Source organism: Anser cygnoides, chromosome 1 (assembly GCF_040182565.1).
Source record: "Anser cygnoides isolate HZ-2024a breed goose chromosome 1, Taihu_goose_T2T_genome, whole genome shotgun sequence".
Classification (NCBI taxonomy): domain Eukaryota; kingdom Metazoa; phylum Chordata; class Aves; order Anseriformes; family Anatidae; genus Anser; species Anser cygnoides.
Window position 1 is genome coordinate 128,497,335 of NC_089873.1, and position 26,518 is coordinate 128,523,852.

At 39.9% G+C, this 26,518-nt stretch overlaps 1 protein-coding gene across 10 annotated transcripts in view; it reads left to right on the forward strand.

Annotated features, from left to right (window-relative positions):
- The window catches only part of MAP7D2 (MAP7 domain containing 2), a 78,059-nt gene that overhangs the window by 13,062 nt on the left and 38,479 nt on the right, over positions 1-26,518 (forward strand). For 8 of the 10 annotated variants that reach the window (XM_048066714.2, XM_066981054.1, XM_066981067.1 and 5 more), the window contains exon 1: positions 19,892-20,015. The exons of the other annotated variants lie outside the window; for them this stretch is intronic. In XM_048066714.2, coding sequence (XP_047922671.2) covers positions 19,907-20,015 — 109 coding nt within the window. In that variant the 5' untranslated portion in view covers positions 19,892-19,906. Of the gene's footprint in view, positions 1-19,891; positions 20,016-26,518 lie in introns of those variants that run through there. 10 annotated transcript variants of the gene reach the window in all.

Below are 26,518 nucleotides of genomic sequence, written 5' to 3' on the forward strand. Positions count from 1 at the left end.
TCAGAGTCCCAGTTGCTTGTGGAAGGAGATAAAATGGAGATACTTTAGCTGTAGCAAAGGCACATTTTGGGCTTGATTTCAGGGAGGTGATGAGGTGAGCTACCCGCAGTTCAGGGCTGGGATGCAGAGCATCACCCACGTGTGTCGCAGTGGGCCTGGCTTCGGGGAGGCAGCTCATGGCAGTCATGGAAAACTGGCATCTTCAAAAGCCTTCTCTGTATTTGAGCTATTTCATATTAAACGTGAGTGGTGCCGCTCCGTGTGCCAGTGTTAACGCTATTTTAACTTCATGCAAGCCACGGATGAGCCAACGTGTGTAGCACTGACAGCTTCAAGTTCAGAAGTGAGGAAGAAATCCATTTGTTCTGCTTTTTTCTGTAGGAGCTTTTAGGTTCTCCTGAAAACAAGCAAACGAAGTCTGTGCTTCAGATATGGATGGACGAGTTCTGGCAAATTGTTTAGTGATTATTTTTTTCTGTACAGCTGCACGTTCCCTGAAGAGCAGTGGCAGTGAATGAAGGCGGTAGGAAGCTCACACTGGTGGGTTTTGTGTGAAACTGCACACACTGGAACGCTTATTTGCGTTGGTATTTTCTTTTATGTACCTGATGCTACTGCGACATGGCTGTAGTCGTCTATATTACCAGTAATGAGCAATTGCATTGTTCTCCTTAGAGCTTCTGACGGTACATTGACGTTTTTTCACCCAGCTTGAGCACTGTACAGTGAAAATTCATTATTATTAGAAGTCACTGACTCATAGCATTTGTTCTGATGTTCCCTACTGGTGTTACCACTTAGGTTACTTAGTGAGGTTTGAGTTTTGCAAAGAAGATATATTTGCTAATCAGTGACCATGACTTGACTCCCGTCAAAGGACAGAAATACAAGATTTTCAAATAGCTTGAATTAAAATAAATAAATAAGCAGCGGGGGAAGGACTTTGGAGAGTAGATGGATTTATTTATTTTTAAGTTGTTGATTAAAAAGTGAGAATGAAGCTCATAATTTTCAATGTCAAAGCTCTGCAGAATTGTGGAGGAATGTATAAGCAGTGAAACTGTTAACATTTTCATAGTGCTTATCTACCATGCTTCTTGCAACAGAATTAAGAATATACATCTGCGCATATCTATCTTGTTAAGATAGTGTGATATCAGGGGTGAAACATGGCAGTATAAGCCTGAATTTCTCAAATGTTAATCTCACCTCTGTGCCATTTCTGCATCTATCCTCTCTTCTTTCCTCAACTGTTGCAAAACCAGTTTCTCAAGTTAAAATTAACAATTTTATAGTGCTTTTAAAAGACTGAGTACAATATAAACCATGTAGGTTGTTCATTTGGAGAAATTAATACAATTTCTTCCTGTCTCAGAAGTTTGCCTCTTTTGTTGTCAGAAGGATTGAATTTCTTTCAAGATTTAGCTGTAGTTGGCATGGGAAAAATCTTGAGGAAGATAACTTTGATCAATACGTTTCACTTCATTTATGTCACATGTGAGCTGAAGACCAAAGAGAAGATGGTGAGAAGGTGTTCCTGTTCCCTGTTTTTCATGTCAGTGACAAAAGATCTGCAGTGAAATCTACCCTCACAATGTTTTTTACAGGTTCTTTTGTTTTCTACAGTTTGTTCCTCCTACCATTTAGTTTATTATGAAGACAGAATGCAGCCATCCATGTAGAACAGAGAAATTCATCTTGGAAGCACTTGGGCATGAACATACTTAATTCTGATGAATAGTACAGAATGTGGGAATTCTCTTCCTCTGACAAAATTGCGCTTTTTTTCCCTCTGTTTCTGCTTTTTCTAATGCGTTTCTTAGCAGAAGATATCAACACTATCATTGCTAATGTTTTTCTTTTACAGAATTGAATATTGCATTCTAGACGCTTGGCTAAAATAGAGTAAAAACAGGCTTAAGAAAGAATGACAAGCTAATTAAAGAATAAATAGTCTCTCTATATTTTTATTCTGTGAAGAAACATCATTACATTAGAGAAGAACTCATTGATTTTCCTCATGGTCCTGTTACACATGTATTTATAAGTGTGGAAACAGGTAAGGGTTTTGCCTATTGATTTCTTTCACAAAAGAAGAGATCTGATTAAAGACTTTTTTTTTTTAAAGGAGCATCTTGCTCCTGATGGATGACCCTGGAAGGAAATCAGTGTGTGAGGCTGTGTACCGGAACATCTGCTAGATATGTTGATTTTTAAAATCTGTCGTCCTGCATATAAATAGAAAGAAAAATGCAGTTCAGTGAGGTTATTGCTTTATTCTTACTGTTTATTATTTTTCATTCTCTTATAATGGATTTAATTGTTGCAGATTTTGTGCATCAGATACATACATATTTTGTAAGTCATCTTTGGAAGCAACCTATGCTTTCCTTCAAGTTCTTTTACACCCAGTCACAGGAAGAAAAAAGCATGCCATGCATCCCTTTTGTTGTGAGTGGGATTTATTTCTGTGATGGAGAAAAAGGCTAATGGGATTAAGATTAAATAAAGGTTTTATTTTACGTTAGCATTACCGCACTGCTGTTGTTTCCCAGTGACCTTTTTCAATAATCGTTCTTGATGTGCTTTCATTAAGCTGTGAAAACTCTGAGGTCTCTTCGGGTTTATTTCTTATCTCTAAGGCTAACAGGGCGCTCGTGCTCTCTATTTCATGCTGCTCTGAGCATTCAGCTTGAGCAAGTCCTGAACCTGAAACTATATAGTGGAAGGCTGGTACTACTATTGTGCTAATTTCTTGTAAAGAGACACTTTCCTCGGAAATGATACCTTCTAATGAGCATTTACACGGGTTTGCCAGAGGAAAATGTCATTAAATGTGGACTTGTCAATATTACATCAAGAGCTAGGTTCTCTTCATCTGCTTTGGGCATTCTACTTTCTTAAATGCTTCAGTTTTGCTGAAGTTGGTTTTGAGGCTATGTTTTTATCTCTTTAAGTGTCTAATATTTTAGTTCCTTCTTAAGCTGGGACACTTTAACTGGCTTTTCTTCCATTCTTTTCAAAGCCTTGATACTGTCTTTGCCTCAAGGTCTGTTTCTCTTGCGGTGAAGAAATTCAGCCTTGGTTCAAGACTGCAAAGGCTGATGGTGTAGGATATGGTTTTATATAATGAAACTGAAAAATATGAGCTCTCGTCTAATCTCTTGGAACCCCCAATTTCAGCATGTTCTGTTAGGAGCCTCTGATCCTTAGCTGGGAAGTCACCATTAAATGCCCCTTCCTGCAAAGGGGTCTGTGTTCTGCTGTTCTCCCTTTGTCATTGATAAAATTGTAGGGTTTTGAGTCTTTCCACATGTTTGAATAAAAACTGCCTGCATTGCTGCTACATCTGCAATGTCGTTTTCCAGCTGTTGGTAAGCAGGCACGTGAAAACAGGTGGCAATTCGAAAATACCTGCGGAAAACCCTCCTGTTCCCTGTCTGTACCCAGGTGCCTTCCTGGCAGGAGAGCGCACAAATCGCATTACTGTGCACAATGGGGTGCTCTGCAGGAGACGTCTGACATCTGCCTGCATCTGCATGGAACAGGCACGTCTAAATTCCTGCCTCGGGAGGAGGTGGCTGCTCCCAAAAGCACCTTGCTCTCTCCAGAAGGTGGATAAGAGAGAAGCTAAGTGCCACTAGCCCAGAGGTAGGTGTCTAAATAGGACCACTGAAGTTTAGATGGATCTCGACCTCCCTGGCAAGTTAGAGGCACAGTAGCTGCCCTAATGAAGCCAACAAGGCTTGTCGAGCAGTGGCAGTTTGCTTTCAGCTCCCATCTTCCTCGCTGTGCTGATGGCTGTGCCATGTGGCAGGAGATGCCCTGTCTAGGCATGGGACAGCCACCCGTTGTATGGTGGGCAACAAGCACACAGCTGGCAGGCAGTTGGTTTGGCACCACTGAGTTAATTGCTGATAATGGCTTGATTTAAATCTTTTCTTGATGTAAGAAGGGCGGCAAATTTCATAGGATGCTTAATGGATCTGTTGTTGTGTCTTTTCTTTCTTTTCTTTGGGTGCAGAAAAACATCTATGCATCTAAAAATAGTTCTTTCTTTCTCCATGGACACACAAAGCATGGTTAAACAGCAGAGTAAAGGAAGGAAGATGCTGGAAATAAAAGTACGGGGGGAAAATACGTCCAAATGAGAATGTGGAAGAAAGTGTGATCTCTGGGAAGTTAAAATGATAGCATTACAAGACGGATGTTTCTGAGGAGCAAACTGATAAAGACGTAAAAAGGACTGTGAACGTAGCCCCCTCTCAGCCCCCCCAATCACACCAAGCCTGCCAGACTTTGTGGCAGGTGGCTAAATGGTGCATGTGTGAAGGGAACAGTCGAGAAACATAAGGCTGTATCATTCAAGTTTAGTTATTTGAATCAGTGTTCAGTGTGGAAGAGCTTAAGGGATGTTTCTTATCTAAGTTTTTCTTGTAATTGAATATAGTTTAATCTATTCCTGAAATTATTTTTGGTGCCAGAGGAAATTATCCTCTGTACAAAGACTTCAAAGTGATGCAGAGAACTGAAGAGTGGCAAATCTAAGTTTTCAAGCATAAAACTTAATAGACAACATATACTGGAAAAAGTCTATGGAAAAGTTATATATATTCTACCTATATATATATATATATGTATTATACTAATTGGCCTTCTCACAAGAGGTCATCAGATACGTGGAGTGAGGTGGTCCAGATGAAGAGGTATACTTGGATTTTTTAAAAGGTGGTAGTAGTATCCTTCATCAGACACTAAACATATCGAAAGCCCCGCACTGTCTGCTGAATTCATAAATGATGTGGGAAAGGTGTGAATACAGCGATGGTAGTTTATGTTGATAAGGTGCTAAGAACAGTCAGGCAGAGAGTCGTCATTTACTAAAGTTTATTAGAAAAATTATACTGAGTAATTGAGCAATAGAAAGGCAGACAGAATTACATCCTCATTAGATGCAAATGTCTGTGGGGAGTAATGTCTGCAGGAGGCAAGTGTAAGCAAGGAGGTGCTTTGGGTTTGATTTACAGCTTGACTGATGAGCAAATTTTAAAGTCAGGGGTGTATGAATGTAGGCAATGGGTTGGGGCACTGTTCTTCAGTGGATCTTACAAGACAAGAACTGGAAAGTGCCGCAGAAAGTAAAACTAGGCAGGAGGCATGATATATAAAGGGAAAAAAATGCCTTTCCAGAAGGCATTATAAAGAAAATCATAGAATTTACAGTCACACGGTCTTGTTGATGCTGAGTGTGTAAGAGTGACAGTTTGTAGAGGACGGACCAGTATGGCATGTCAAATGGGGGGGGTGGTATTTTCTTACTAGGGATGTCTGTGCAGAACATCCCTAAGCTGCTGGCTCTGGCCAGGGTGGGCTAAGCAAGCAGCCCCGTGCCTCTTGTGTCCTTCACACGGCTATGTCACTGTCTGGAGATGTGACAATCTTTTCTTCTAAGTGATTGGCATTCTTAATGCTCATTCAGAGGCTGGCTACTTGCAGTTTGTCTCTTAAATTATGTGTAGCGTGTGGAAAATAATTGTATAGTTTGTGTTAGAAGTATTAATGATAATTTCAAATATTTTAAGAAACTTCAGCTCCGTCCACAATTTGGCATAGGTGGAATGAGTTTCTGTTTCTAAATTCCATTATCAGTTATTTGCACTGTGAAGTCCCAATTCCATTTGAAACTGAACTTTCTGCAGAAAATATGCAGCAAGGAAAACTTTGTCAACTCTGTCTTCGTAAAATCTACAAGACTGCTGTGTATTTCTGTGCTTTTTTTCCTATTTGTGTTTAATCATCCAGTTTCATAAATACATAACCATAATGTAGGCTTGAGATTTTCAGTTCTCCATTAAAACCAGTAGTAATTTTGAGAAAGAATATTTAGTTGTATCAAGACTGCTCTCTTATTACTTGTTCAGTACTTTACATTTTAATCAGATAAAATGTAGTCCTCCACAGCAAAATCATTACTTACTGTTGTCTGATGTTCAAAGGAACTTCATAAGTTGTCCTTTAAAATCCTAGAGTGTTTTAATCAAGATAAGGATATGAAGTTAGGAAGTACTCGGAAGCTAGGAAACTGTTTGATTTTGAAGATGTCACTATTGTTCCTATTAATAGCCTTATCTCAAAGCACCTACGGTAATGCTGTTTCTGAAACATAACATTGTCTGATGCTCCTGAGCAGATAAGCATGACATTTGTCCCCTAGTTCACCAATGGGCCTTGTTGTGTGTTATGAACACAGCAACAGTCTGCTCCCAAAGAAAATTCAGAGTTCTTGTCTTCTGCCTTCATTTTGGAAGGCCATTTATTCTTACTATGTTGCCTTTATAAATCAAAGAAGGCAAACAGTGTTTCTGATGGGGTTCAAATATCGTGGGTTTTATTGTAAATGGTCCACTTCTTACCAAGTTCCAAGGTAAGTAGATTGAAAATTTAACACCGTCAAGTACTTTAGTTTTCCATTGCGGATCTTACCCATGTTTGCTGTAAGTAAACTCACGTGCATGTCCTAATATGATTTTTTTTTTTTATCTTTAAGATTGTAAGGTATCACCTTCAGGAATGCAATAGCAGTATTGCATTTGCTTGTTTTCCATCTTTTTCAAAAATATCCACATCTTTATCTCCTCTCTATGCTGTTGTAATATGACCCAGTTGTCCAGAACTGGTCTCTGCAAAGGAGAACAATATACACCTACAGTGTCCAGGCTTGGCTCTGTTGGTTTCAAGTTTAAACCAGGAGCACACTGTGTTGCAAATGTATTGCCCTTTTTTAAATTCTGTGTTTCACGAAGTGATTTCTTAGTGAAATCTCATGCTTACATAGGTTAGACCAAGCTCCTGTTTTTCCTTCCAATATCCCTGTGATGTACAGAAGTTACCTTCTAACAGGTCTGTCCATCGGATGGGACTGGAAAACGTAGCCTGAAGTGCTAGCGTCCCTGGTGGTGGTCCTTGCTTGGTTTGGGAATGTCTGCTCAGGCAAGATGAGGAGCAAGGGGGATCCCTTCCCTGCTTTGCCACGTCTCAGACGGCCGCCTTTCGCACTCTCCGTGTGGTGTATCCCATTTGTCTCGCTTTGCAGCCCTGAGAAAGCCGCCTGCCCAGCCCTGGTTTCCTGAGCTTGGCTATTACGCCTCTTTGGGCTGATCCTAGTCTGGAGCTGTGTGCTTTCTCCTCGGTTAAATCAGGCTTCTTTTATGGTGCTGCAGACTATTTCTTGAACTTTTTTTGTTAAAGCTGCCAAAGAATCACTGTTAACAACACATTTAAGAGTACAGCCATGTAAAAGAAGTGAAGTTTTCACCCTTAAGAAGGGTCACAGTTCTCTGAAGCCCTTTAGGGCTCTGAGATGTGCACATTAAGGGAATTTTCACTGTACTACTCTGAAAGGTTGACTTGCTTTGTAAAATATTCTGAACTAGGGCTTGAGCGATTGCAGAGAATAAAAACAAAAATTTTAAGAGCCTGTAGTTAAACCTTCATAATGCCTTAACTCAGTCTTCCCACACAGACTATTTGCGTTTGTTTTCCTTTTTAAAAGCTTTTTTTGCCTCTGGAGACTATCAAAGTGATGCTCTTTCTTCTCTAGGTTCCCTATGTCAAAATATTTAGCTTGGTCTGATTTTGTGTGTGCGGATGTCAGAGGATGCTTCTGTATGTTGTATTATCATGCTCCCCCCGTGTCCTCAAACATCGCTTGGATTATCTTTACGAAAAAGATAAGCATGTAAAATAAAGTGGATCTCAAATGAAAGCCCTTCTTCCTTGCCTTGTAGTGTCATGCAAGCCCTTGATTTTGATTTACCTAATGACCTTTGTAAGCAAGTGTATATTTAGATAGCCACAGTCAGAATACTTTGAAAGAAGCTAGTTGTCATACTCAGACATAATACTGTATTTTAGAACAAATTCAAGTGCTAGTCAAAATCCAAACTCAGACCCATCAGGTTGTGCAGCTTAAGTGTGAAATTCCCTTGTTCAGGCAGGTCAGCACCTGCCACTAGCTTTAAAGAGCTGTGCTGTCACCTCCCTCCCACCTGCCAGACATAGCTGCCTGCTCGAGCTGCGCTCTGCCAGACTCCCCACGTTTTATTCACCAGTCGTGGCGTGGGAGAGGCGATGGTGCCAAGCTGTGGTGGAGCTGGGTGTCCTGCCTTCAAAGCATTCCCCTGGTATCCCCGTTTTCCCACTACATAGAGTGGTCCCCCCACTCCCTATACCCTTGCAAGTCAGTGCATGGTCTCATGTGCTGCGTAGGTGGAAAAGGTGAGAGATGTGCTGTGCTCGTGCGCATGTTGGAATAGAAATCCCCAAATGTAATCTGCTGCCTGGAGGTTTGAGATGTTTTGGTTAGGCATCCTCTGGTGTTACTTCTAGCTATTTTGGTATAGTGAGTAGGATGAAAATTTCCTTGATAAGCCTTAAAAAGTAATTAAGAAAAAAAAAATTGTTTTCAAATACCCCACTTGAGTGCATGAGAGACTTGCTGGGTGAGTAATCTCCATCAGGTCTCTATAGAACATCCATCACCTTGGCACCAAAGCACTCAGTCATAGGTCTTTTTTGATATACGCGGACTTTGTCCTTAGAGGCTGCAATGCCTCGTTCTGTTCTTCATTTCTGTGGTGCCAGTAGTGTGTGCGCATAATACTGAAACACTAGATCAACTGGGTGAATTCATCTAACTACTTTTCACGAGGGCAATCTTAATAAGAGCATTGTTGCAGCAATGTAGAGGTATTTGTAGCCATGCTGCCTCAGAAAGCCTATCTTCTCTGAGACACAGCTGTGCTGGTGGCCACTGATGGATTTCTGCATGTGGACAGAGCCATTGGTATAAGCTATTGGTACGAGGAATGTAAGTGTATGTATCCATAGCAGGATCAAGGTATACAGCGATGCAGTATATGGATTCCTCCACTCCTAGAAGCAAATCTGATAGGGCCTGCAATGTAACTGTTAATTTACTGATTTTTAGCTATAGAAGTCTAATTGCACAGCTTTGATACTTCAGACATATGAAATCCCGTAATTATGTCTTGGTATGATAATGTCTGAATTTATTTTTAAAATAAATTGACTCCCCAGGAAAAGCTGTTATACTGAGACAGAGCTTTGTTTGCCATTTACAAATAAGGCATTCAAGCTGTTAAGGAATTTATTTATGTCAAGCTGCTTATTTCTGATGTAATGAATAATGGAAGAATTGGAGGAGATTTCATGTTTTTTGTTTGATTGTGGGTGGAAGAACAAGGCAAGCTTCTCTTGCCTAAATCAATACTCCACAGCTCATGAAATAGTAGGTGTGATCCACACGTCCATTGACTGAGGCATATGTAGAAAATTACAGAGATATTTTCCATTTGCCAAAAAAACTTTTTTTTTTCTGTATGGAAATTAGATTCTGCAGCACCAGAAGGCAGTTATCAAAAATATAATCTCGTTCAGCTGTTGTAAGCTGGCCCAGTTCATCTCCCCCTGCTTGGATTCTCAAGAAATGATCGCAATGCAAGTGCTACTCACCCAGCTATGATGCTAACTGGATATATAGCTGTGTTGATTATTAATATTTAAATGTGCTTAGCTTTAATTGGCTCATTACCATGGGAAAATAATGCCCTGAGTATTTTAGGCAGCTATTTTTATCACTGAATTCAGAGCTGTTATAGTATAGAAGGGCTAGTATCCAAGTGATCTTCTCTGCTATAATTACGTATAATAGATGAGAGCATAGTACTACTCTCTGCAAAACAGAGGTTGTGTGGAAATTGGCTACTTAGTGGTATGAAAACATTACTTAGCAAAGAGGCAATTTTCTTTTTAAAGAATTGTGTACAGACTCACCCCAAATAAGTTATATTAAGGTAATCACAGTATTCACCAAATAAAAACAGTTTATGTTTCGAGTACAGCTGCTCAGGGACATGCCTCCGTTTGTGCTGAAATGATAGCTGCGGGAAGAATGACTGTGTATAGACTCCTGTGTATTTTTTTTTCTTTGTCGGGTCTTTTTTATAAAGAGGGAGCAGATCTGCAAAGTTGATGATGTTCCTGCCTATTGCTTTCAGTGAGGTGGTGCAATAATGTACAGCTTTTAATTGGCTGGTAACGTGGTGCTCTGCTAAGTGTTCGTTAGCTTCCTTTGCTCACTGAACCAGTAACAAGCTTCCAAAATTGTTCTGCTCATTGAATTCCCACAGCTGACAAGAAAAGCCTGCAGCGCCCACAGCCTGCCCTTGAAGGCTCTGAGCCATCACCCTCACCCTTTCCTATTTATCACTTGGAAATTTTTTACATCTATACAGAGCTTTTGCACTCAGACCTTCGCCCTCAGTTTCTGAGCATCGCATTGAAGTGGCTGTGGTACCCCAAGACTTATTTTGAAAAGTGGTGTATCAAACAGAAATTGTGATTGCTTTATCTGTGTAGTGTGATGAGATGCTGTTATTTAAAATGTGGCAAGTAAGTCTTTAAAACTTTAAAGCAGAGAGATTTGTCTGAGGATTCAGAAATGGTAGCTCTATGGAAAAAAATGTTTTTGCAGACAGGTATGTGTGTGGGGGAAAATGGAAGAAATGTTCCTTACGGGGGTTCTGAGGCTGCTGGGCCAAAATTTTAGCTAAGGATGAGATTTTTCAGTGTTTTTTTTGTTACAGACTTAATGGTTTGTTCTTGCTTGACTATTTCTGAATCTGCCATAGTTAGTGTTTACACTAGGAATTTTTGTCAGTGATTTTTCTGTTACAAAAAATACACTGAATGTATCATAAAAAGATATTGGTAATGCTGATTGTATAGCTAAAAATAAGCTGAGAATCCGTCTGTCAGTGGCGGGGGCGAGCAAACTTGGGAGGATCCAACTCTAAATGATGTTACAATTCTTTTAAACCAGATCTGTCTCCGCACCTTCCCATCTCTTACAAAAAACACACCGGGAATTGAGCTTTCTGAGTATTAGCACAAGTTAAGCTAACTTTAGTCATAACAAAAGGAATGCCCCATGCCTCGTCATTGTGTATATCAGATGTATCAGTATGGACGCACTGAATCTTGCACTTGGATCCTTGAATCCTTTCAGATAAAAACCCTGCTGACGTTGTTATAGTTTGGGTCAGGTCACTTGCAAGGATATTTATATATGCCAAAAAACTATTCAGATAATTCAGAGGAAAGAAAGGGGAAAGTTGAACAATTTTTCAACTCATTGTAAGAGGAGCAGGTCACTTGAGGTTTTATATTCCATCTCTAATTAAATTTGTGCTATTACCATCATATTATTAAAGTTGTTCTGAAAGTGGTATATTGGCATCTTGATACTGATTAAGAACTAGCGCGTCATTTTTCATCAAATATTTTAGATATTTTTGGACAAAATTCCTTAAAAAATAGGAGTATACCTGTTTTGACAGTAAATTGAATACAAAGCATATTTTTTTTTGTATGAGAGCCCCTAGGTAAAGTTCTATAAAAGATGATGTCAACTTTGAAATATTTCTATTTTAGTAATCCATTTGATTTGCATTGATTCTCTTTTTTACTACTACTGGAAGTGAGAGGAACTTTAAGGTGTACTGCAGTAAGTGCTGCCTTATAACCTTGCAACTCTTCTAAATAGTTCATGAGAAGAAAAATATCAGTTAGTTATGGCAAGGAAACAAATGCTCTTCTTTACTGTGGTTTTAAGTCTGTCCTACCTTAATGATTGAAAAATTAAAATGTGAGCAGTCTGGGTTCCCTGTTAATTCACAGCCTCGCCTCAGCTAATTTGGCTCGCTGGGTTAGGCCGGGTGTTTGTGCCTGGCATGCTGCAGGCCCTGTGCCGCCATGTCGTGAGGCAGCCGAGGCTCGCCTCTCACTTGAGCTCATCCCTCCATGTTGCGGTACTGCCTATCTGTGTGTTCAGCCCAGAGAAATTTTTGGGGGTGAGACATAACGTGGTTGCATAAGTAAAACTTGCACGTGTGTCCTGCCAGAGAGCCCTGTGGCACCTCAGGAGCCTCCTCTGGCTGATCACGCTGGGGAAGTGGACACAGCAGTGGGGCGCAGGGTGTTTGCGCTGGAAGCCTTGGGGCTGTGGCAGCAAGGCACGTGGGATGTGACCAAAATGGTTTTATTTTCAGCTGTGAGGTTTTGAGGGAAGAGAAAAGAGTTCATGTGGATCGAGTCCAAGAAGTGGGAAGGCAGGTGTGGACCTGTAGGGCGGGCCAAAGAAGGGCATGCACGCCCAGGCAGGGCCCAACAGCAAGACTTCATTTTAAGTGGAAGCTGAATTATTCCAGAAAAGAAGCAGGGAAGGGAGAGATTCCTATAACCGTTTGTTCTCTTTTAAATAAAATGTGTGAGGAAAACTGCATGAGATCAGGAGAAACAGGGCCTGAGGTACTGATCCTCTCTGTAGCAGTAGTCTGCTAAGGTAGAAACAGGTAATTATCCCAATCGCACTGTCATCACGTGTCACCTTGGCAGCGTTATCTATACACCCATATTTCCCAGGTATGTATAAATACAGCTTGTTTTCTTTGGTAAATAAAATGTAAGAGTCAACATTGTGTAACATCTGTCACCAGTGAAGCATAACTTGTGTATTGTCCTTCACACCACAGAGCTGTTCACTTGGCTGTAACACAGCGCGTGCTGCCTCTGGGCAGAGATCCTGATCCTGAGGTGAAAACTGCCAGGGCACTGCTGTGTTAGGGAAACGGGTTTTGGTGTGATCATTCCTGGTCTGCCCTGCATATGGAAGCTGTAGCAGCAGTTTTCTTGCTGATCTTTGAGATAACCTTGTAAATTGGTGAGCATCATGGCTTGGGCATGGTGTTAAGGACAGAAAAGATAAATAAGCCTGCAGTACAATCTTCATTGTTTTGAAAGGTGCTACTGTTTATCACTGTGCTTGTGAAAACTGGGATACATTTTTACATCTTGTTTTCATTTCCTGTCCTCCCCCATTCTGCCATATATATTTATGACGGGGCATATATCTATTCACAGAAATATATTTTTTTCCTAAATCTTACTGCACATTTTTAATCCTGAAAATCAGTTTAACATGGTCTAAACAAAACACACATGCAAAAATGTAAGGACTAATCCAATCTTTGTTTGTTCATATAATAAACACTTCCAACTGATCTCTTTGCCAGCAAGAAATGTAATCTTGAAATAACGATGTATTCACTGTGTAAAGTGTTGTGTATTTTTGTTTAAAAAGACAGTACTAACAGAGCTCTGTGCACTGATCTTCCTGTAGAAGTTAGCTTTGCATAAACTACAGTAGTAGACCTATTAATTTTTACTATACCCTTAAAAGATGGAAAGTGCTTAGAAAAAGTCTGGATCTTCTTCCAGTGAGAGGAAGGAAACTCAGTTTCTTACGTTAGCTGGCAGATGTCTTTGTCAGAGTCATTTTGAGAGTGAAATTGAATGACCTATTTACCTATATTTTTAATATTTCTGAAGGGGGGGAGATATCTCTTCAAATAGTGTTCAATAGTTCACTTTGCTCTATTTCCAAAAAGCCCTACAGAATATTTTCTGAAAATAACTTCTGGAATTAGCTGTGGTAGTGCAGTTTAAAAGAATGATTTTACTTTCGTGCTGTTGATCGCAGCTGCACCATGCAAGATACTGTCTTCTATCTGTCTAGATATAGATAGTATTAATAATCAAAAGCTGTTGGCACAGCAGGCAAATTAGTTATTTGTTTTCATCTTGAAAACTTCCTTTTTTCAAGCTGAAATTTGAGAGTTTTCCTCCTGGGTCTACTTTTTATCAATTTCAGAACTCGTTGCAGTTGTGCTATATGTATGTATGGGTTCTTATTTATCTCCTTATTTATTTTAAATTATGTGGATCTTCTTCAAGGGGGCTTTAGTAAACTCTTCACCTTGGTCCTTTGGAGTCACAGGATTTAATATGCAAATAGCCCTGACCTTGTTGAACTTACCTATGGATTACAGGCAGTAGGAGTCTCCCCTTCAGCAAGTGTGCTTTTCAGATGCCCTTCCTTCTAAGACTTTTTTTAAGGTCTCAAAACAAAAATGCTTCCATTGCAGCACTCAAAACCTAGTGACTCTAGTTGTCACTGTAGCCATTGGTCTGAGGACAGGTTCATTAGCAGTACATCCTACAATTAGGAAGAAGAAGAAAGGTTAATACGAGGTCGGGGGAACAAACATTGCTTTGGTGTAGGTATCAACCTCCTTCTTTTCCCCGAAGCCTAATTTAACTTCTAACTAAGCCTTCTTTTAACTCCTTCTGACTTCACTCGTTGGGCAGGAGGTGACTGCTGGCTTCTCCAGGAGAGGGTTATGGACCAGAGCATCTTTTCCTCCCTCTCTCTGAGCAGCTGATGGCCCTCTGTGCAGTTAGCGCATGGGTGGTTTGGTGGCTTCTGGTTGTCTGTGCACCAGCAGTTGTTTCTGTACATTAAATGAACCATTTATTGTGAGCATCTTTTATGTATAAAGTATTTGGCCTAGCATGATCATAGGCTTGGGTAGTGAGGCATGTGTGGTTTTTTAGGACTAAAACAGAAGAGTTGCCACTGCCAGCTTTGAACACTTTATTTTTTTTTTTTTGTTGTTAAATGCACTTAACACTTTATAAGCCTCCCTGTAAATGACATGGTTACAGTGCACGAGTAGTGCTGTCCATATGCAGCTGCAGCAGCCCCTGGGCTGCAGATAACCAGCCACACAGGATTGAGCACTTTGGTGGTTCTTCCACATGAAACAAATTAGTAATGTCTTCCAGGCTGCTCAGGACAGCCAGCAGCTCTGGGTGGCTTTGCTGATGGCGAGGAATACAGGGTGAGTTGTGGAGGGTTGTTGAGCAGTTACAGCTTACATTTACTCAATATTTCAACTTAAAACGTACCAAAAACCAAATAATCAAAAACCCAAATAAACAAAAAACCTACCGGTATGGCATTAGTCCCTTCACTCTACTAGAGATGTCTTTTAAGGGGGCAGTGTCCTGTGTAAACCCTCTCAATAAACGAGTTCACTGGTGAAACAGAAGGAGCAGGTGGATACAGGGTAATTTCAGTGTTTGCCCAAAGCTTCTCATGCTGTCCAGTAGATCTTTTACTACACAGATAAGTGCTTGGACCTTGGCTGCTGTGGAGGCTACTGAGGTCATTAAATAGTGTGTTTTAGGTTTTGCCTCCTTTGGATTAGCCCTTTCTGTTGCTCTTTCTGTTGCTCTGTGTCTGTGCAGTTTGTAAACAGGGCAAATTTTTAATTAAGGGTTCCAAGTAATACATAATATTTCTAGCAATTCTTTATCGTTTGTAATTTGGTTGATATTGCATAATTCATGCAAGATTATTTCAAACAACTCTATCTCAACTCTCTCTCAAAAAACTCGCCTTCTGTTATACCTGTATATCATATGATATACCCATATGATCATATGATATAGTCACTTTGGGTTATAGAGGTAGAACATAGCATTTTTTCCCCAGCAGTAGGACATGTTTTTGTATATATGGTTGATCCTAAATAACTTTATAGCAAACCAAAAGAAAGGTGATGAAAAGACGTCCTGATTTGAATCTATGAATGTATAGAAATTGATTGCCTGCTCGAAGAAGAAAAAATCCACTGATAATTTTGTGGTATTTCTATAATTGTGTTGTGCAGTTGTGCTTGTCAGGCTGCTGGACTGACGGTTTGTGCCTGCAGTATTGCTGAGAGGATGATTTTTTTTGTGGAAACTTGTTCAATTTTGTAGGATCCTGTGTAGGAATTCTGTATCGACATAGCTGACAATGTTGGAACGGGAAAAGTTGTGCATCTGTCTCTGCTCGGTAGCTGTAATGTGACCTCTTGGTAGCCTGTGCAAGGTGGACAGTCTGGTTGTCTCAGTAGAAACCTCAGAGAGATATTAACATAGATAAGGAATGAAATGTAAATAGATATTAAGTTACAGAATGACTGGAGAGGAAGTTTTATTGGTACAAGTGTCATAATAACTGAAGGACTCCATAAAACTAGACTTTTCTGTCCTACTGGTTTGGTGGCATAAAAAGGAAAATAATCGACTAGGAAAGAAACTTAGTTTGAGACTTAGTGTTGAGATTGAGGTGGGGGAAGATGATGACACAGCAAGGTGTTTTAATCCTTAAAACAGGATTATTTTGCGATCTTCTTGGTGCAAAGTGGATTCTGAGCTTTTGACTTCAAACACCTACACTGTGGTGCCAGATAAAGCTATGTTTGTTTTATTTGCAGGGTCAGCCAGGTTGAATTTCCTGCCAAGAAATTTTTTTAGTAAAACCAAAATCGTGATGACACAGAAGAGAAGGGAGAGGGAGGAACAATGAACCAGGGAAAATTGCAAAGGAAATTTTAAATAGAAAATACCTCTTAATCCACATAGAGACTCATCATAGACTTACAGAGAAAAATCTAATAAATTGAGCTAACTAGTGTTTGTCTTCCAAAATGTACAATTACATTGTACTGTAAGTAGATCCTCTAATTGCTAACTCACCATTCAAGTTCTTCCAAAATCAATTAGAACAAAGTATCACTTGCCAAGCATACGTGACCTTTAATTTCTCCTATTCACCATGCATTTATCTTTATTGAAGAGCTTTGTTTTATTTCAAAACACATCCGTACCATGTGCTACTAGGCTAATCTGTATACAAAAAGAAAAAAAAAAAGAAATACGACTGCACGATTACCATGTATTTAGTGTGGCATCTCCCACAGGAAAAAAATGAGTGTGAATTCACCAATCACTTTTCAGTCTTAGTACATTTATGCCACTGTTTACTTGTACAAGTATATTCCTTTTAGAGCTTATTTTATTTGGCACAAAACATTTAAGCTCATCTGTTATCATCCAGTTTTTAGCAGACAGTGCTGTTTTGATCAAGTGCAAGCACTAGCAGTTTCTCATTCTGCATTTTATAAATAAGCAAAAAAATTTCCAGTGGAAGTTCTTCCATTATTGTTGGTCAGTTTATGTTGGCAATTTAATAGCTTGATACTGGATTAAACGTCTTTCAAAGTGCTCATTTCATACGTTGCCCCCTGCCTTCCTTTAAACCTGCCAGTTTCAGTGTGGCAGGCAAATAGGTAGGTGCTCTGAAAATCAGTACAGAGTAATGTCAGGCAGTTGTTTTCCTGGAATATTTAAATTGTTATATTTCACAGCTCTTTTTGGCTAATGGAAGTCCTCTCTTTTTTTTTCCCACCACCTTTATTCTATATATTACTAAGAAAATAATGTGCAGAAGAGGTACCGATATTCTTCTGAAATTTTGTTATATAACAAGAACATAAAGGTTTCTGTGTTTATTGTTTTTAGCAACTTGCATAACTTATGATAGATTTTCTTAAGTTGTCATGGGTGTTCTTTTCTTCCAAGGTTATCCTGTGTGAGTAGCTGGGACCTTGGAGGCAGAAGACCCTCAGTGGCATAGTGTCCTCGTTCGCTGAATGTGCTCTGTTTCTCAGGGCATGCAAAGGAATAAGGACTTTGATTTGGGTTTTAAGTGTCTGGCTTCAGTTTCAAGATTTCGGTTGTCACCCATCTGTCTGTCCAATCCTCTGTCCTGTCATCAGTATTCATACAGAAATAATAAAGAATGGCATTTGAATGAAATGCCAGCAATGAATTCTGGATTCAGTGTATGTGTGTTCATCTTTGCACATAATTTAATCACTTTTTGTTAAGTCACTTTCTGCAGATAGCTTTCATTCCTGTTTAATCCTTTAGTGTTTCACAGCTTTTTAAATCCTGTTGAATGTTCCAAATTCTTACCCTGAAATAAAACTTCCTCTTTTTAAGACTTGAAAACTCTGTGGAAGCACAATCCGCTCATCTCTCTTGTGTAGGAAAGTTTTGTTGTGGTAAAATATCTTACTTATTCTGCAGGTTAAGAGCTCATGTATAATGTGTCTAGTGTTCTGAATTTACGTAAACAGATAAGAAGATTTGCAGCGGAAACTCAGTGAATAATCCTCTGAGAAATAACAGATTAAAGGAAGATTTATCTTTTGGAGTGGTAACAAGGTAGTCTTAATATTTTTAACACTATTTCAAGTGCAAAAATTCCAATGAAATTAATATTTAAGAAAATAGGTTCGCGTAATTTTTTCACCTTTATTTGTGTTAGTGACTCTGTCTATGTACTGTCTCTTGTCCTTGAAAAATATTCTTCTAAATAATAATAGAATAGATCTAATGCTTTTTGGCTGTTTTTGCAAAATGGAAACATTGTCTTTCCATAAAAATGGAGCAGGATTTAGGCACCATGGGTGAGATTAAACGTCTCCTGTGGTGAAGTACATTGGCCTAATACACCTACTAGAATGCAAGAGAAAAGGGTAAAGAAAGATGTCAAATCGTATAAACTTTTCTTCCTTGTGAGTATTGGCTGTGCTTGTTCCTAGAATGCATTGTTTTGGTTGTGGTATGTCAGTGGATGCTCTTCCTTTCCCTTAAATAAATCCGTGGGAATTATTGTTAGTGTGAAGCCCAGTAAAAGCAACGCTTTAATTCCTGCTCCTAATCATAGTCAAGTCCACAGAGGATAAAGTTCACTTGATAATATCCACTGGGGATTAATCAGCTTTGCTTCTTTTTTGAAGCTTTTGCCAAATCACAGGGAAAATATATTTTCTCCGTTGGGAAACATTAGTTTCTTCTGTGCAGAATAACGTGCAGTTTCAGTGTTGCATCAGCCTGGGGCATAGGAAAGTGGAAATCATGTAGATTAGTCATTGACGGGAGCATGCCATGTTAGTAAGTCATCAGCACTTTATGTAGTTTTTTTATGGGATGATGCGTAAATGGAAAATGGCGAACAGGTTCTTCTGTGAAATGCTTCATATTCATTTTGCTCACCACAAAGAACAGAAGAGGAACACTCTGAAGTCTTCTCCAAATCTTCAGTCATCACTGACTTAATGATGAGGGACAGGGTATTATGAAAAATGAAGGTAATGTTAAAAAGTGAACTGTATTGTCTAGCAAAAAAAAAAAAAGTATCTCGGGAATGAAAGACATGCTGATAACAGCCTTTTTGTAAGTGTTGTTGGAAGTTAAATATATATTCTTGATTCTGTAAATATACTTTTTCTAAAACTCATAAAATCCCAAACCATAGTTGCAATCTCAAGAAAATTAGACTTGAAATGAAAAAATGTTAGTTAAAGGATTTTAGAGTTATCCCAATACATACGTGTGGAGTGGATTGTTTAAGGTCAGTGTTACGTTGCACAAAATACCACGTCTTACCTACTCATTCACCAAGCCTCTGTCTTCCCCTCTATCTTCCCTGGGTGACTACTGTCCTTTGTCCATAGATCAAAACATTATTTTATCATTTCATCAGTGACTATTTTTTTTTAATGATGGTTAATGAGAATACAAATATGTGTTGTCATTTTTACTCAAGGCTCCAGAAGGATGCCCTCTGGCTTGGTTGGTTTAGGAGTAAACTAGTTTTGCTGTGTCAAGCTTCTGTATGGGTACCTTGACGTAGAGGTTAATCAGGAGTTAGATTATAGGACTTCTTTTTTTTAATCCCTCTCAGCCGTCCCAGCTGCAAGCATTTGCTGTGCTGCAGAGGGCTACGGGAGTCTGTTTTGCCCCTGCAGCTTGACCCACGCTTCAGGCTGTTGCCATGGTGGGAAAATCATCTCACCTTTTCTCTTTGCTGTGAAGCAGGATGCAGTAACTTTTCCAGATGCTCGTGTGCGAAAAGCTAGCAGTTTTCTCCAAATAACCATCTTTGCAAACACTGGCTCCTGCACCCCTTGGTTTTAAATTACAGCGTTGGAAGTTGCTGTGAAGGTTTGACTAAATGTTGTCATCGTCAGCAAAGGGGGAAAAAAAAAAAAAAAAAAAAAAACAACGCACTGAACCAGCAGGGATGGAGCTCCAGCTGCAGATCAGCTCCTTGTCCACGCGGGGGCTACGCAAGACTGCGCTGGCTGGAAGGACGCCGCTAAAGCCCTTGGTATCTGGACCTAGAAGAGCAGGTCTGTGCTCTCCCTTTGCTTGTGCTGTCTTCATGCACCTTAGCTATCATTCGAGAGCACAACACAGCGATGAAAACTGTAAAACTGCTAAAGTGTGAGCTCAACGCTCAGTGCTATGCACCAGGAAAGCCAATTAACTTCAATAGGAAGTGTTTTTTAATGTGTGCTTGGGGGTTACATGCTAACTGGAGGTGGGGGAAATTAGTGCGTACCCTTTCTATCTTGTTTGCTGATGCTTAAAATATCAGCGTGTCTCGGTGCAATGCTGGTTTTCACTTGGCTCAGGTTGTCTAATGCATAATGATAAGTACATAACACCTGCAGGTGTTGATATATAAATGTGTACCACACGTCCAGAAACCAACTTTTAATGAGGAGTAGCAGTGTATTAAACTACACTGCAAATGCAAAGCTTTTGTTTCTAGTTTATTTCAGTGAGTAATAATGAATGATACCTGGCTTTAAAAAAAAAAAAAAAAAAGAAAAAAGTTTCTGGAAAGAGATTGAATTTCTTTTGTATTGATGTGCATGTTCCTTAAATGCTGCTGTTCAGGCTGAAGTCACTGAGATTGATAAACAAATGGGTATAATGCTAAAGCATTTCTCTTCGATAATTTGAGAAAATAACTATGATTCATAGGCTTACCGTCCTATGATAATGATTTTTCTTGTAAAGGTCGGGAGATGAAGTCAACTAGCCAAGTGGTATTTAGGTATTTATAGAAGCTCTTTCCAGTAACTGGATTTTTTCATCAGGTTATTAATTATGGCAGTACGTGAGTGATAGGGCCTCTTGCAGACTTGGGTGGAGTATGTGAATGCTCCCTGGGCCTGACGAGGTATTTCCACCTGTTCTAACAGAGTCGTTCTGCTGGGCTCAGTGAAACCAGTCTGTGCAAGTTAGCAAATGCAACAAGACTACTAAATATGTGCCAGCTCAATTGCTAATTCAAGAGAAATGCAGTGGAAGAAAAAAAAGCTCTCATAGAAGAGGGGGAAAATGCTACAGTTTTAATGTTTATGAATTTAGGGGCTTGGGGGTTGGTTTGTCGTTTTAGCCTATTTCCAGCGGGCACCAACAATTATTCCTTAGTGAACTCTACTATTGCTTATTTTCAAAATATTAATTGTGAATTAGAAGTAGTATTTATGTTTTTCTCCCTTTTTTATCCATTCCAGAATGCATATTTTTCTTTCCAGGACTTTTTTTTTTCATTCATCAGATGTGCTGAAAGAGTAGTGCATAACTGTGCACAGAATTTTAAGATTATTTAGTTGCTCGGGGAGCAGGTTCGGAAAGGATGGCTTCTCCTTGGACACAGTGTGTGCACGGAATGAAACTGTTATCAAGGTAGTGTCATGAATGCACAAATTCCTCTGGGATTATGGTCGTCTTCTGTTCCGCTTCTTACTCTAAACCCTATGCATAGTTAGCTCACTGAAGGGGGAAAGGGCTACATTATTATTTTTGGTTAATATTCTTGAAAACTTTAATTATGGTACCTTCTCAATCATAAGAAAACGTGACTGGATCAATTTTAAAGAGACCAATTTTCCCACATCTCAGTCAGTGCATCTTCAAATTTGATTATCTTTTACAGTGAAAATTTCTACATTTAGTAGAAGAAAAAAGAAAGATTTTTAAAAGAAAGTTCTGTTTTAAATAAACAACAAAATTACAAACTGCTTAAATTGTTTTAAGCTGTAAGTATGAAAAATCATTCACGCTTGCAGTTCTGATACTGTATAATGTCCTCTTTTTTGATAAAACAGCTCCAGAAATTGCTTAGACCTTACTGCAAATGCTTAACTAAAATCATCTGCAATTAAGTAAAAAATAATTAAACATTTTGGTAGCATTTATAAATAAATGAGAATCTTCAGGCCTCCTTTTTTTTTTTTTTGCTGCTTTCCTTCTCCGTATCTAACTTTGCAAAATTCAGAGTTTTTAGTCAACTCTCACATTTTTGTAAGAAATACCTTGATAAAAATACTGCTACTGCTGGTATTGTGCAAAAGATAAAATTCTCGGTGGGAGCAGAAGTGGAATGGGCGCATGGTCAAGCCCCCAGCTGCAGATCTGCCTTGGAGCTATCTGTAGAGCTGTGGCTGCTTTGGTCAGTGACTAGTAGAGCAATAGCTACCTCGAAGCTCGCGTTAGGGCACTTGGAGCTGTTTGCTAAGGCTCTGGACATAACGTTTAACTCTAGGGGCTCGGAAAGCTCACTTACGAATCTAGCGTATTCATGAATAAAAAGCATTTTGCTAATGTTTTGCTAATTTTATCAGTTCTCCAAGTGATCTTGAGATGCATCTGCTATGTCTGTGTGATATTGGAGCCTGCCTGGGGCCCTGTTATGGCTACGTATGGTTTATAATAAGGCATGCAGTTCCAGGGAGCTGATGAGGTGTTTGTGGGCTCATGCGGAAATGAAAAGATCTGCCTTTTCTGTTCTAGCAATTTTTTCTTTCTAGTACAGTAATTAAAATATTTTTAAGATTGAACATAATCACCAAACAACCTGAATCTACTTTAGGTATCTTTTAAAAGTTATTTGGCCAGCACCTTGGGGTAATTTTATCTTAAGTAAACATACCAGTAGGATATATCTTGCTACTGACACCTTCATGTTAATATGGTATACAGCTGGAGCTCTTGATTTACATGAGTAACTTGAACATTTAGGGTGCAGGTCAGGAGCAGAAGGCTGGCACCTCGTGACACTGTGTGTCCCAGCTGTTTAACTGGAGCTTGCAGGGAGATCCCTGGCAGGCTCTCTCTGGTATCTGCCAGGCCACGTCTTAAACAATTAGCCCAGGGTGTCTGAAATGCCCCTATGTCTGGCAGCTGAGTCTGCCCTTAATGACTTCATCTGCTTAACATCTTTATAACAACAGATACCTATCGTGGTACCTTAATTAGACATAATAGAAAGTGCCTTTTTTTTTTCCTAGTGACATTTGACATCTAGCCTGGCAAACGTAACAATAAAATTAAGTAGATGCAAGCTTTTTTTTTTTAAAGAAAACTTCTAAAAAGGCAATCACTGAAGAAGAGGCAGATTCATTGGATTTTATTGAACATATCTGCAAAGCCCTTCTGCTGTTTGCTTGTTGACTCTACCTGAAAGCCTCTCAGCAATACCCTGTAATTAAAGTTTAAGAAGAGCACTTTTTCTTTGATGTAAACAGTCGTCCAGGTCCAGTCACATGCAGTCTTAAACCATTTTTCCCTTCAGAGTGTAGTCAGTCCCTGAAAACTTAAAGAATGTAACATTTCTTCATTCAGCAGTACCCAGAGGGAAGCAGTGGCAGGTGGAAGAGTGTATTCTTTATTAGTTCAAAGAACAGCCTCAAAGGAGAGAAACCAGATTCCAGGGAGTAAAAGCTTGATTTTATAGACTGGGATTATATTATTTGAAACGAGGGAGACTGCCAGCAGAATGGTGGGTGGTAAGTGCAGTGATGTGTCTGTCTGGTCTTCTCTACAGACCTCCTTGCCACATCCCATGCAAGGCCACCTCCGTGCTGGCAAATGTCTGTTTTATGAGCGTTCATCTGTGTCGTCTCCCTGAACACCGTAAACAATATGGAAGAAAAATGCTTTCCCATTGACAGAACTGCATCAGATCCAGGAATTTCTCCAATGCAGCAACATCACTTTAGGGTATACGCACTGTGGCAAAGGTCTAAACAATGTTGAACATGGTTGTGTAGAGTGGGCAAAGGTCTAAAGGCATTGAACACGGTCGTGTAGGCTGGCCAAAGGTCTGAATGTGTTGGATGCGGTTACGTAGAGCTGGCCTTGGAGCCCCAGCTGACTCTTCTTTTCCATTGGGATGCCTGCTATCAAAGGTTTGGGTATCTGCTATATATAAACACATTGTGAAACCAAATACCATAGGATATTACAGAGCTGAGAAGAGTACATGGGTTTAAAAACAAAGTAAGAAAAAAAAATTAATGGAGGCGTTACCTGCTGGCAGTTACTCAAGTGCAAATTTCAGAAGAGGTGTCCAAGCAGCTGCTTGATCCTAACGAAGCATACTCTCAGCTTCCAGTAACCTGATTGTCCTGCTCGAGTGCTCATCTTCTCAACCAGAAGCAGGGTATGGGTTGCCCGAGACAGAGCTGGCCTTATGTCTCATCAGGACGCAGCGACTTTCCTTTCTGTCTTCAGCAGTAGCCGAGATGTTTATGCAACAGTACGTGGTGCAGAGCGTGTGCACGTGTTTTGGACCTCTTTCATCTGTTAAAGTAGATTTATGTTGTCCATCTAAAAGGGTTGAAGCAGCGATTAACGTGCCAGATTTTAGTTCCGTGTGTATTTATTTCAAAGTAACGTGGTTTTGAAGGAGTCCTTCAGCATAAGGTGATAGGTCACTACTGCAGGACCGCTGACGTTATAACTGGTTTAAGTTACGTTCTTTGGAAGTGCTTGTTGTAACCAAATCCCAGAGGAGCAGCAGGCCCTCCTCAGTCAAAAAATGAGGCATGATCTCAAGGAATTAGCCCAGCAGTCAGACTTGCTCCTTTGAGAGTGGAGACTCCTTGGAAAAGGTTTTTTGGGGGAGGGCAGGGAAATGAAGTAGTACTTGTAAGGAAATCACCCTCCTCACCCTCCCAATAAAATCTTCATTGTTGTTAATTGGGCATTTTCCTTATTCCCTAAGACAGGGAATAAAAGGTTGATAGAGGATTTTCTGCTCCTGGCTCCTTGTTTTTATTATTCTGGTTGGCAGAAGGCACAACCACTCTATGTTGATGTGCTGACTCTTAAATGTTGCGCTGACTGCGGCAAAGCTTTTTAACCTTGTGTGGTTGTAAATACAAGGAAAGCTCAGGATAAAGCTGACTGTACAAGATATTAACCTGAGGTCACTTTCCACGTCACAGTGAAAGCTGTTTTTTCGCTGTGGGGTTTTCTTCTTCATTCAAACCTTGTTCTGCCCTCTGTCGGTAGTTCGTAGTATGCGATAGAAATGATGTTATGTTACTTTAATGGTGGAGTTGTCTGTGCTGGCTTGCTGCTTGTAGTCTGCTTTATGAAACAAGAATTCGAATTTCCATCATTAATCAAATTTCTCACCACAGGTTACTGCTGCACCCATTACTTTTATAATGTATATTGCATGAAGATGTGTAGTAAATGCACTAATTTTGGCCTTAGTGCACAGAGTACAAATTATTATCCAAGGAATGGTTATTCCATCCTTCATATTTACTTTCAGAAGGCAAGCAAATTTCTGTTTTTTGGCAGGCAAGCTGATTCATGAAGTCAAGTTCTTGAGTTAAGAAATGCTGGTACTGAGGATGCCTGTGTAATTTTAATGCTACCCTTGCTGCATGCATATGCATTTATGATGTCTGTACTTAATTAGATTGCACAGTATTTTCCTCCACGTAGTTTTTTTTTTTTAATGTTGCACATTTAATGAGCAGTCATCCAATGCACTTGTTTCCCCTGTGACATAGCCACCTCTGGAGTGCTCTTCTCCAAGGCAGCCTTCAGATGATAGATCTTTCTCTTTCTAACCGCTTCCCGGTTTCAGAAGGAAATGAAGCAGGAAGCATAAATCACAATTCTTTTGCTGCGAACTTGGTTCACCTCTTGAGGAGGTTCATCCTATGCATTGCATAAGCCAAGGGACCTAAAAGGAAAAATTGTGTAATACGTGTGTGGATGGAAGAGAAACAAGGATCGCACAGACTGCTTCAATTCTGGTACATACAAATTTCTTAAGTATGTGGCATTACAATCTTTATATTCTTTTAATATTACCTGGATGGGATTAAGACACCTGAAGTCTTGAGAAAGCCAGCCTAAAACATCAGAAGTTTCATCCCATCTCATCGTACCTCAGCTTTGGAGAGCTATGGCAGCTGTGAGCAAGGCCAGAGCCTGCAGATCCACTTCGCCAGTTGCATTCATAAAGCAGTCAAGGCAGAGATAAATTCACTCTGATTTTATTGGCGATAATAGTGGGACGTATGTTTGACAGTTTCATAGATAAATGCAGGAGAGTGATGAAAGGCAGTGCAGGGTTTTGTGAACATGATCGAGGGGCTCTTACAATCCTTGAGCTTATCGCCATCCTGGTTTCCATTTCACAAGTGCCACTTCTCCATCCCGGCTAGGGTTCTTGCCTCAGAAGCCCTCGGTTTCTGCCTCAGCTTGCCTCCTTCGTTGTTTAAGTCCCTGCCTGCTCCCAAGCCCACTCTTCCTTCCTCAGGCTCTTGTTCCAGTCTTGATTTAGCTTCTGCTACCTCTAGTCTGAATCACAGAGTCCCATTGCAGGTTTCAAGCCGTTTTGACTTTCAGATCTCTGAAAAACTTTCCATTGATGGGAGCTGTAATTTAACCATGCTGACAACAGGAATTTCCTTCTTAGCTACTTACTGCAGGACCTTTCAAAGTAGTTGCACGGCACCGTCACGGCTGCTCTACCGAGCCGTTTGCTGCTCTCATTGTCTGTCAGATCTGACAATAAATGTTCACCGAG